This window comes from Cephus cinctus, unplaced genomic scaffold (assembly GCF_000341935.2).
Source record: "Cephus cinctus unplaced genomic scaffold, Ccin1 Ccin1_scaffold0462, whole genome shotgun sequence".
In the NCBI taxonomy this organism is placed as follows: Eukaryota; Metazoa; Arthropoda; class Insecta; order Hymenoptera; family Cephidae; genus Cephus; species Cephus cinctus.
Genome location: NW_014333138.1, coordinates 1,019,147 through 1,031,301, shown reverse-complemented (window position 1 = coordinate 1,031,301; position 12,155 = coordinate 1,019,147). Strand labels below are relative to the sequence as shown.

At 42.5% G+C, this 12,155-nt stretch overlaps 1 protein-coding gene across 4 annotated transcripts; it reads right to left on the bottom strand.

Annotated features, from left to right (window-relative positions):
* Positions 1-11: 11 nt before the first annotated feature.
* LOC107268053 (protein jim lovell) lies at positions 12-10,423 on the bottom strand. Of its 4 annotated transcripts, none has more exons than XM_015740415.2 (3): positions 9,165-10,423; positions 4,623-5,020; positions 12-4,230 (listed from the first exon to the last, which is right to left on the bottom strand). In XM_015740415.2, the coding sequence occupies exons 2-3, from the start codon at positions 4,811-4,813 to the stop codon at positions 2,376-2,378; spliced, it is 2,046 nt and encodes a 681-aa protein (XP_015595901.1). In that variant the 5' UTR covers positions 4,814-5,020; positions 9,165-10,423; the 3' UTR covers positions 12-2,375. The 4 variants fall into 4 exon arrangements, with proteins under 4 accessions (XP_015595901.1, XP_015595898.1, XP_015595900.1 ...); XM_015740412.2 differs by lacking the exon at positions 9,165-10,423 and adding an exon at positions 8,224-8,296; XM_015740414.2 differs by lacking the exon at positions 9,165-10,423 and adding an exon at positions 7,714-8,215.
* Positions 10,424-12,155: the final 1,732 nt, after the last annotated feature.

Genomic DNA, 12,155 nt, shown 5'->3' with positions numbered 1-12,155 from the left:
GGGGGGGGGGGAGAGAGAGAAAGATTATATAATTAACGCTCGAGGGTAGTCAGGGAAAAAAAATAATTGTACTAAACTAATGACTAATACGTCCGAGGGAGAAAACACTCGTCGGAGTGGTACAGCAGGCAGGGACAGTTTGTAAACCTCTTTTTTTTTTGAAACACCCTGTATATAGAATAATAATATATATAATATTAATAATCAATAATAATATCAGTTTGTATTGTACAGGCTGTTTTTTCTTTACGGGCTGGAAGCCTGTGGTCTCTCTCTATGTATTTACTTTAAATCCCTTATCGATACCGATACACTTTTTTTTTTCATTCCTCATTACGTTTTTCTATATAATAATTAATAATCTATCCATACCGATCTCTCGTTTGCACGATTTCATTTTTTTTTTGACACAACGGCAAATTCTATTTTTTTTTATCCAAAATTTCACCCCGTCACGCGCTTGTCGCGTTTCTATCGCATTCACGCAATCGCACAGGCATACCTTACACGCACTCTTGTCGCTAAACGCTCGTCTACTCAGACACGCTTATTTTTCAAAATCACCTTTTCTCTCTACTTCTCTCGCCGTTTTTTTTTTTTCGTATCTTTTTTTTAATCTTCCATTGCCTTTCAACTCTCGTCGAGCCTCCTTTAACGAAATATTCGCGTTATGCATTATAGTTTTTTTTTTTTACGAATTACCTTTACCATTATAGTTTAATATGTAGTTTTCTTTTTTTATCTATCGTAGATTTGTCTGTGGCTATCCCTGATGTGTTAGTTACCCTGCGCTTCCGTCTGGTTGTCGAAATATTGTTGTTATTATAGACTGTGTTCAAATTTTTTTTCTACGATTAAGGTTTCATCGTCATACGTCTCGTTCTCTTTTATCTTTCTGTTTTCATTTTTCCAAAATTTTCGTTTATGCGTTTACTCCAGTTTGAACAAAAAAAATGGTCACCGTGTATTGTTACTGTGGATTGATTTTCCTTCTTAGTTTTTCGTTTTCTTCGGTATTCAATGTCAAACCGCTAAACCCCGCACTCCCCTATCCACCATCTACTGTTACGTCATACCACCAAAATTTTGTACGTGTCTCTCTTTGCCTCTTTATTTTTCCTCTTGGTATTTTCTTTTTTTTCCTGTATCTTACAGAGCTTGCCAAGCCGTCCCGCCAGCGAGGTCCGATTAAACTAAGACTTTTTTCTGCATTGCTTGCATTCTGTGTATTGCACTGACCCCGATTCTCTTATCACCCACAAATTGTCTACTCCCATCAGATTTCACTTAGCAAGCTCCTGCAACAACCCTGTGACATTCTAACCCTTGTAAAAGGCTAGAATAAGCTTTTTTTCACGTAGATTTTCATTTTCTTAACTTGTCTAATCTTTGCTTCCTCCTTCTGTCCCCTTTCTCACCCCCTCACTTCAGGTTTATAGTATCCTTCATTTGTTTAGTCCTTCGAAACCGAATCTACGAAGTTGGCCGCAGAAGCAAGTTATGGAAATTTTTCAAAAAAAATACTTGTTTTTTTTTTTAATTTTGAGAGCAAGTATAGAAACAGTCCTTTGCAAAGCAGTGCTTCTATGGTACTTTAAACATTTCTATTGGTACGGGATATTTTACGTACTCGGAGAAATCTATCGTGTGTCAGCGTATCCGTCAAGACTCCGTATATTCGGTAATCGAAATAGAAATTTTAAGCAACGGGGTGATAACGAGTTTGCTAGCGGACGCCGTTCAGGGTAGCGACGCTTTGTGGAATCATTTAGCAGCAGCTTAGTTTACAGTACTATTTGGTATGATCGCTCATTATAGCAGGAACTGTTTATAGTGATGCTGTGTATGATAGCTCGTGGTTGGACAACCAGGACCAATCGTTAGCCAATCCTCTAGATAAATTAATGTCAACGAGGCAACATTGGTATTAGATGACAAATAAGATTCGACTGGATAATAGACTTTATATAGGGGTATCTGTATAGTGATGAGCTTTGGTACCACCTCGCACGTTATTGTTATCCGCATGAAATGCGCATTTATCATATAAAGAGGTGAAAGGTCAAACTTGCAAGGGGCATCAGATTGGCCCAGGTCGTCTTCCTTTTACGAGCAGGTCAAGAAGAAAAAAAAAAGCGCCATAATGGGGCAGTATCAGCAACCGTGTAAAGCAGTGGTACTTGCTGCGAGGGTGAGACGTTAGACGGTCACCCGGTATGTGGGTCAGTCTTGATAATCGGCTGGTGGATATGGGTCAGCGGAGCTGATGGAAGGTCGGGCCGAAGGCGAAGAAGAATCCGAAGACTAATAGTAATAATGATGATAACGATATTAAAGAATAGAAGAAGTAGAAGAAGAAGTAAATGAAGATGGTCCTAGTCGTTTCCATTTTGCTGCAACAGCGCTGGGGCCGATTGCGTCGGTGGTTGAGGTGGCGGATCGTGCGCGGCCGATGGTGAAGGCGTCCTACTCCTTGGGGTGAGTTCGCTGGATACGGGTCCTGATGTGGGTGGTGGTTCGAAGGCTTTTTGCTCGCTAGGTGGCAGCAGATGCACCATGCTAACGGGTACCGGAAAGGCAGCACTAAAGTCTGGGAAGAAACCCTGGGGTAAATTACCACCCAGAAGGGGATGCGTGAATCCCGCGTCATCACCAGGATGTGGAATACCCGCCAGATGATGTGACATCTGCGTGGGCGGTTGGACGGCCTTGACGTTGTTGTTCAAAGAATTCATCACTACCTCGCCGGTGGTGGCACCTGTGCAGTCCCTGCGTAACTGCTCCAGCTTGAGACTCTTGCCGTACTTGCCGCGCACGTACATCAGCAAACTGTTGTAGGGGATGCCAAAGATACGGCTGGCTTGTGAGGTCGTCATTTTCTTGTTCCAAACGTGCTGAAGTGCTTCGGTGAGTTCAGCATTGGTCCATGACCTGGGCGGTCCTCCTCTAGGTGCACTGTGCTGACCTTTAGGTCGACCCACGGGTAACCCGCGACTGTGCTCAGACCATCTTCGGGGACCATCTGCACTCTCGGCTCTGTGCTTCTTCGCCTTTTTGCTGGGATGATGTCCGAGACCAGTGCCAAAGAGGCCGTGAAGGCTCTCCGGCTTGAAACTATCATGGAGATCCGCCAAAAGGGAGCTGCTTCGGTCGAGTGTGCTTCCTGGTGGGAATAAACTGCCGGCACCAGCCAAGTGGCCCACCCCGTCCATGGGAAAAACGGCAACCGACCGTCTTGGGGTAAGAGGCGAGTCTTGTTGCTGCTGTTGGTAAGGATGGGACCTATTGTGCGGACTCCCTTCCCGTGGGTGATGACCTTGAGGCAGTTGACCCTGCGGGTGATTCGGGAGCCACTGAGCTGCCAGTTGTCCCAGACTGGTCAGGTACTCACTGTGGTGATGGGGTGGGGTTAAGGAGAGGGCCGAGACTCCTGGGAACCCTGCTGCTGGTAACTCCTGCAACGAACCGTCGGGCTGTAGACTCGTCCCTGTTAGAGGCGATCCTCGAGGACTGCTGGCACTCTCGCTCTCCGTCTTGATATTGTGCTCCGTCGGTAAGGGAGAGAGCGACCGTTTCATCGACAGATTCTCCGCCATGTCCTCCTGTTGGCCGGGCTGGTCCCTCTGTTGATTCGTGAGGTTCAGTCCGCCGCCGCCGCCGCCGCCACCACCGCCGCCGCCGCTACCGCCACTCGGAGGACTTGGACTCGGGGCGGGATGATGTCTACTCAAATCCTGAGGTACCAACTCCCCGGATCTTCGTCGCGGTCTCGCTTGCTTTCTTCGGGGCATCAATGGCGAACCGCAGGACTCCCGCAGTTCCCGCACTGAGAAATTAAGTTGGCCCATGTGCGGTAACCTGTCACGCGCTAGCTGATGTTCCCTGGAAAAGCCTCCAGGTTCCGGAGGTGGCACTGTCGCGCTTTCCGACGCGTCGTCGTCCTCTGGCGTACCTTGACGTGCGCCTTCCGGCGTCGACGGTTCTCCAAGTAGAAGATCCGCCGTTGGCGTTTCCGGTGGACTCGCTGGCCTTGGTTCCGAAGATGCCAAACCTCGCACCTGAAGACTCTCGGCTGCTCGCATCAGTCCTGGCAATTCTTCACGTCCTACTCGTACCTCGCCACGGTACATGAAGTCAATCAGTGCCGTCACCTCCCGGCCGGGGAAGTCTTTCAACACGATCACCGGATGCTTGCAGGGATGCTCCGCGAATATCCTCTCGAAGAAGGGACTGTTACGAGTAAATTTTCCTCATTATCACAAAGTTCCATCAAATAAGACGAGCAATACAAATTTTAATAACTCAAACAAATCAAGCTCATTCTGAAGTCTACCTCGACCTTTGGAGTCATCGTGACAGCTGAGAAAGACATTCTTAAAGAAAAATCCCTTTCACATCCTCAGATAGATGGGCATCAACTATATACAGCTATACAACAGTGCACCGACGAAACCTTATTAAAATAAAGTTCCGTGCTACAAAATCAAGAAATTTCCTTTTTACAAGTAAAACCACGTGTCTATCACACGTGGTATTTACACTCAGTGACAGGAGTCGTGTTTACAATCATTCGAATGCAAAAGCAGAAAGAGCAAGAAGAATAGAGATAAATGTCAAAGTACCTGCACGCGCTCAGAACGACCTTGTGAGCTCTGATGCTGGTCTCGGCGCAGACGAGGGTCACGTCGACGAGGGTCTCGGCGTGAAGGAGTGCCTCAAACGCCTGAAGAATATGGGCCTGGTGGTTGTTCCATCTAAGGGAATAATGGGACTGCAGAGCCATCCCGTCAGGACTCTCCGCGGCGCTCGACATCCTTGATCCTTGACCCTTTTCGAGCTTGCGAAGCCACCTTGCTCTACTTTCTTCTCGGCTCTTCGCGATTCCCTTTTCCTTTTCCTTCTCCTTTTCTTTTGCGCTGCTTTCCTCGCCCTTGCCGACGATTCTTAGTCTTCTCTTCCATGCACGCAGGCCACCACGATTCTCACGCCGCTAAGTGCATTCAGTGCCGTTTACTTTAATCTGCAACATTCCCATTCAACTACAATTCCTAATGTGTTAGGCTATCGTTACACTGAGAAACTACTTTAACCAAATTCATAGAGGACTTATCGATAGGTCCATGTGTCTACGTGAATCAAATGTACTTCTGAATAATTCAATAACAGACGGTACCATGGGAAAAATGTTTTACCGCCTTTTTGTAGTTTTAATTTTTACGGCTGTAATACGATTTTACGTAATTATTCGGATAGTTTAGGGGGAAAATTGAAATTTTATTTTTAGGCATTTCTGCGTATTAGGATTGATCGACCATTGTCCATCGATTATAAATTTTTAGAGTGAATTGAAAATTATTCATTTAAAGCTTTTATTTGCAATTATACCATTTTACATATTTCGCATCCGTCGCGCCGAGCAGTGTCGGCTTGTATGTGCCGTCGCGTGGAGATTGTCAGGTTATGTGGTTTGGAGTTATTTGATAAATTTTTATTGTCCCATATAGGCCAATTAACATAAATTTTATTGTTACTTAATTACTAAACTGCATATAAGTATCCATTTTTTTTAATATCAATTAAGTTTGCAAAATATTTTTGCCATTTTTTTCATTAAAATAATTGATAGAGGCATAAGCTTATTTCCTATGCAAATTATACTGTCGTCAGTACAGACTTGTCTGATAATCACGTGTCTAAGGATCGTCTAATTAATTTGGTATTAGGCACTGATTATTCAAAGATGTAATCGTGCCGTTTAAATCGACTAATTACCTTAGAAGACGATTAATTCTAATGCTAAAAGGTGACAAAGGTCCTCGCAGTCGAATTAACTCAATGCAAGGATAAAGTTTAATATTGACTGGGTTCAAAATTAATTAACATGAATTTAGCATCGCACTCGGATATTATAATAATACTGCGACTCTTGTGTAATTGGAATCAACAGTATAACCCTTTAAAGGTATTTGTTTTTTTCATAGACATTTGAGATTTTGGACTCGTTCAAAACGATATCCCGAAAGGCGCTTGAAAGACTTACAAAAATTATAACATGCACAATAATTGGTTTGCAAAATATTGGGGGAGCAATTCTAAGCGATCGGGATTTAAGTTTGCTACGGGTGCTACTGAAGTTATAAGAAACAAACCTATATAGATACTTTTATATCCAAAAATTACAACTTTTTGAGTTTACAGTGGATTAATATTTGTTGCAATTTTTTATACAATACATTTTTTATCCCGTATTATTTTCGAGCTACGCTAATAAATTTATTGCACCGTTTGTACTCGTTCATTGATTTACACGCTTTGCGCAATAAACTTGTCTCAATTTTTATATTGTGGAAGTTTAGATAGCCGGGAATGACGTGAACGGGGCTCCAGAAATTCAAGGATACGACACTGTGCGCAAGTCGAAAACTCCTGGGAACTTTGTTGTGAAGCTCGCACGTGTTCAGAAAAAGCAAAACGGCGCCGCGTTCGTTTCTTTAACCGAACTATCATTTGCTCGTCCTTCTTCACTTAGTGGGTATTCCTTTGTAATTAAAATTCTTTAACGTCAATACCATCTCCAATCATAAATATACAATGAGTTTAGCGTATCGTTCAAGTACAAGAGAGAACAAACAAACCAAACGGAGTGACCGATTTAAAAAATAAATATCAACAATAATTGGCACCAAAAATTATTTGGCACCAATAAAAATTCTAGTACGTGCTTTGGACAACGAATACTAAAAATACATGATAAAAATGTTCACAATTCGCGGCCCACTTGTATGACATAATTTCTATTCCAAAGGAAACCATAAAACAATACAATTAATTGTGTTTGGGTAATCGCAGTAAAACCTAAGAGTTCAATTAATTCCGGCAGCAATGACAAAGCTAATGAATTTCCGTATTTACATAGAAAAACACACGAGCAGTAGTGGTAGAGTAAAAAATATGGTTGAAAGTAAGAAGAAAAAGAAAGAAAAGAAAAGGAGAACAAGAAAAGGTATAAAAATGTCAGTACCGTTTCAGCAAAGTGCTTTCTAACCTATCACAGAGACTGACGACTTACTCAGCATTTGTATTTGACGAAAAATACGTAGAACGTTATAAGAACTCATGTGGTATTAAAGCGAAGAGTGAAGAGCCAACGATAATAGAGGTCGATGGATTCGGTCGGTAAAAAAAAATACACATGCGCGAGTCTTTCGCAACTGACTGTTTCTTACGGAATATTTCAAAAAGTCGAATCATACGAAACGAACGCAACAAGGAACAATAAAAGTTCCTCGAAAAAATTCGCAACGTACGTTACTGTGTAAAAGATCAAAGAGTCGTCGTAGTCGCGTGGTGTCTGGTCGCTCAACTGACGTAACATTATCAAACGTAGTGGCGGGCAATTTCGAGTCCCCACGAGTTCGTTAGTCTCTGATTTTGCACATCCTTAACAAACATAAATGCAGTCAGTAAATCATCAGCACGGACACCTCGTATACGTTTCACTGATAATCACTTGATTGTCAACCACTGTTCAATTGCGCAGAGCACCCACGTTTTTTGAACCGAGAAAGGTAAGGATTACGATTGCCAAGATAGAAACGTCAATTTGTCTAAGTACGTCATTTTATATTCACTTTTATAAATTCACTGACAGTCGTTCGTTCTAACACATAAGAGATCATCACGACAGGACGTCATAATAAATACTAGTGTTACCAGCGCTTAGAATGAGGATTGTTTACATCTTAGGTCTTCACTGTTGTCACTGACTTTATTAAAATTGTTATTAACGAGAAACTGTCGATGACAGTTGGATTGTTCGGGGGCAGCAGAAGGGGAGGACCGAAGATTTAAGTTTGTTAACGTTGAGTGTTTGGGGGTGGCGTGTGATCTCCCGCGTTTTATGAAAGCACTGTTTGTTACTGGAAACTTTGGTATTTCGATTTTTTAGTATTTCAGCACAATCTCTAGTCAACTCTCTTTTTACTCCGAAATTAACAGAACCAATCTTACGATTTTTCCCACAAAACTTTAAATGGCGGAATTTTTAGGCGCGGGTCTCGTTCTCTGGTTATTTTCACTGTACACACGTATCGAAGGACAATTGGCTGTTTACGTTATCGTCGAATTACGTTACCGGTTAAAATTGAAAAATGGTAATAAGGAACGACCGAACTGTTGTGTGAGCATTGAAAGAAAAAAATTAAAGAAAGAAATAAGACTGACCCGTGTTGTTGGTAAGCGTGCATAGCAAACGGCGTCGGCGACGGCCGGTGAGTGAATGCGCCTTCCAGTTAGGCGCCCCTCCTAAGAACCCCCACCCCCACGGTAACTCGTCTCGAGGTTCCCCCCACCCCGATTATGGGTAAGAGAGACCCCACCCCCGTTAGGCCCCCTCCTAGCGACTTCTCAGATCCCCACTACCCCGCGAACAGACTCGATCTCACCCTGGCACTCCCCTGCTACTGCTACACTCTACTCTACCTTATATTTCCACCCCTACACTCGCAGACTGCCCACCTTCGATAGGACCAACGCGATACGCGATTAGGGAGAACCCCCCTTTTGATGCCACGAGGTATTCTTACCCTTCTACTTACCGGAAGAGGAACCAACCATCGCCGAAGGTCCTTCTTCCGACCTTCTTCCGGTTCATCCTCTGAGATTGAGATTATTTATTTCAATACGTGAAATGTACTTTTTTTACCCCGGGTCGATGAACTTTTTCATTTGGCTCTTTCGGATGATTTTATTTTTCGAAGTTTCTCAGGTCTTGCTCTCGAATTTGAAACTTTTTTTTTAACTTTCAGGAATTTATTAGACAGATCGTGCTATTGATGTTTTCAGAGGTAGGATACGAGGTTTCTTTCAGGATAACGTTATCAATCGGCGTTTTGTTTTGTTATTCGATTTTTTTTTAAGGCGATAAAATATTTTTGGATTTGCATTTTTTAAGTTTTTACATAACTACTTTTTAAAATAATATTAATTATTTATAGGAATGTTATTGATTACTCAAAGACACAATTTTTATGCAATTTTTAGAGTGGTTTTGATGCATCATTCACATTGCAGGTATTTCTCTTTTAATGAAAATTACGATTTATCCTCTTGTTGTGTCAAGATAAACGATATATAGAATTTTGTAATCATCTTTTTTTACTGACCTTCAAAGACGATCCGGGAAGAGAGGAATGTCGAAGAGTGAGCTTGAAGAAGGCACCGAAGACGAGGAATCGATACTCTTCATTAGTTCTCCAAGGTTTTTCAAAATTTTCTTTCTTCTAGCTCTTATTCAAGTGTTCCGTAACAACAAGATCCTTGAAATCCGAAGAAATTGCAATAGCTATGAAACATCAAGGAAAAGGCCAAAAAATCCGACGATTTTGTCAGCACTATTCACTTTTTTGAAACTGGACGATAACAGTTCACAATTCGAGTAACGAGAATAAAAAATCTTTTAAACCGAGAGTATCCGAAATATACAGCACTCAAATCGAGAAAGCGTCAAAGTAAGAGAAAATGGATGATTGCGCACTTTTCACTTGAATGAAAGAAGAGAAGAAACCAATCACTTGTCACTTTTGTGTAAAAAAATTTTCGAAAACAAAAATGGACGAGCCCCGTCAACCGTGATCAATAAAAAATAAAAAAAAATTAAAATAAAGATCGTCCAAAAAAGATCACCAATCGTCACAATCCATATCCAAAAACGACTTCATCTTCCAAGAATTTTTCGAAAATATCTCAAGAGAGGATTACCTCAATGACTTCACAAATTTACAATATTTCCAAAGAGTCGTATCACGCACTTTTTCCAACATGGCGTCATTCGTCGTCCACATTCGTGGCACAATCACACAAAAAAAAAGAACGACCAAAATAAAAACCAAAATGTGTACAAAAACTAAAAGCCTTCTGAATAAAATATTTTTAAAAAACTTCTAGTTCCCGCGTCGCTCTTCCTTTTCAATCGGACTTCAGTAAAAGCAGTACTTTCAAATTTTCCCAAGTTTCCCGCTCCTTTTCAAAATCTCCATCAACCCTATCTTCCGCACCATCCGGTACTCTTGAAAAATTTCATATTTCACATGACCGCAGGTAACAGCGCAACAAAACGTCCCAAAAAATGTCACAAGGGCCGATTTTCACCAAAGTTCTCTCGACACGCAACAAATACCATGGATGACGATGCTCTCGGCGAAGATTCACCAATCACGCACGTATATCCGCACGACGCTCTATATATATATATATCAATCTAATAAGATTCCTCAAAGATTCACCGTAGATTAGCGTAGGTGCCTCTAGGAACTGTAGACCGGCGTTGAAAAATTTTCGGGGGAAAGAAAAACGTAAATTCGCGAAAAAGGTCACATTTCCAGAGTCGTGCCTGAGGAGCGGCTGCCTCCTGAGCGGTCGCGAAGTGACTGCCCCTCGGTCGTTGGTAAGGGTCCCACCTCCTGGCGACCTCCTGGCCACCTCCACTAGGGTACCAGCCCACCGGACCCCTTCTATACGACTCCCCGACGGCAGGCACTCTGCTTCATCTACCTCTACTTCTGTCTCTGCCGCTGCCTCCTGCTGTACAGTCACCTCCGTCGCCTCCTACTCTGCACCTCAAAGTCCACACCGAGCCTCCTCCGTCTTCCCTCCACGTAGCACCAGCAACGTCCCGTCGTAGATGCTTCTGGCTTCGCCTAGTCCGACCTCAGGATGACCCCACCTGGGTCTGTCTCTCTCACGTGCGTAACCCTATCGGTGCCCCTTTTCACCCTGTAGCCTCTAGCTACCCCTTGGCAACTACTTGAGTCGACTAATCGTTGTTCCTCTCCTGAACTACTCCTGACCCCTGGTAACCTTCCTTCGTCACCTATTCCTCTACTGCACGTCGTTACTTCCCTGGTACCTGCTCCTTTTATTCCTGAAGGAGCTACACCTGCCAACACCTGTACCATCCGGCCTGGCTTTGGGACTGAAGACCTCAGGACATACTATGCTTCCCCACAAGGACCCCAACTGTATACACGAGGGAGTTTAAGATGCAGTTGGTACGCGAAGGTGGATGGTCAATTCTCAGGATGCCCTAACCTCCCACCTATTGCACTTTAGGTGCGTCAGGTACCTCTGGGCCCTTAATTGCGGGAATGCAGTGCGGTTTACAGCTTGGCTTACGGGACTTTGTTTTCGGTTCGTTTTCCCTTTCTGTTACGACCCCCCACAATTTTTGTTCTCTCTCTCTCTCTCTTAAGAGATTTACGGGTTTATGGGGATGGGCACGGTGCGGTCTTCCGTTTCTACAGGGAAAGTGACTCATGTGAGCCTCTTTGAATTCTTTGCTTCTTCAATATTTTTCTTGGAATTTTGCTTTGCCAACTATTTTTCTTTTGCCAAAATACAAATGGGATCTGCACGAAACAAAGAAACATTTGAAACACAAATGTGATTTTATTTGTTAATTAATTTTTAACAAGAAAAAGGTAATGGGTATATTAAACCTCTGAAAAATATGCTTTGATAATTATTTGGAGAATCGCTCTATCATGGCTAACTTTACGAGGTACTGAATGTCTGAAAGTTTGAAATTTAACGAAGAACCCCATACTTAACGCGTAGCCAACAGCTTAACAACAGTTTTGATGTTATTTTTCTATAATGTTGATTCGTCGAGTATCGCACAAACTGAAATGTGATACAGTGAAGATCATTAAACGTGTCAGGTAATGAATAAATTCATTGGACAATTCTATTAGACAAATATATTATCGTATACACAGTATAACAGCAAGGAAACTCGTCATGGCGCCTAATTTTGGAAACTATTCTCTTTTCTACGTAGGCAGGTAACATTTATGTCCGGCCAGAAACGGAGCTGTCAGGTAAATAGAAGGGAAAGGGTCCTGGCAAGAGAATTTTAGTACACGTCAATTTCATCCATTGTTCCAATACATTTCAATAGCGTTCGAATCTCAAGTAGCTGTTGAGAGTTTTATGGTGTTCGAGTCGATCCTAAATAAATTCGTACAAACAAGCCGGACTTCACCTAAAAATCCGTAAATATTACCATAAAAGTTTGTTGCACGAATACGAGAAAGAAGAAAAATTTTGCAAAATACAAATTATTACCAAAGCTGACTAAAGCGTGTCAAAGACTATTC

What these genes read in the sequence shown, in the direction of transcription:
- LOC107268053 (XM_015740415.2), bottom strand. Translation starts at nt 4,813, where the DNA reads ATGTCGAGCGCCGCGGAGAGTCCTGACGGGATGGCTCTGCAGTCCCAT. An exon ending in GTCGTTCTGAGCGCGTGCAG is followed by an intron (nt 4,231 to 4,622) that starts GTACTTTGACAT and finishes TACTCGTAACAG; the next exon opens with TCCCTTCTTCGAGAGGATAT.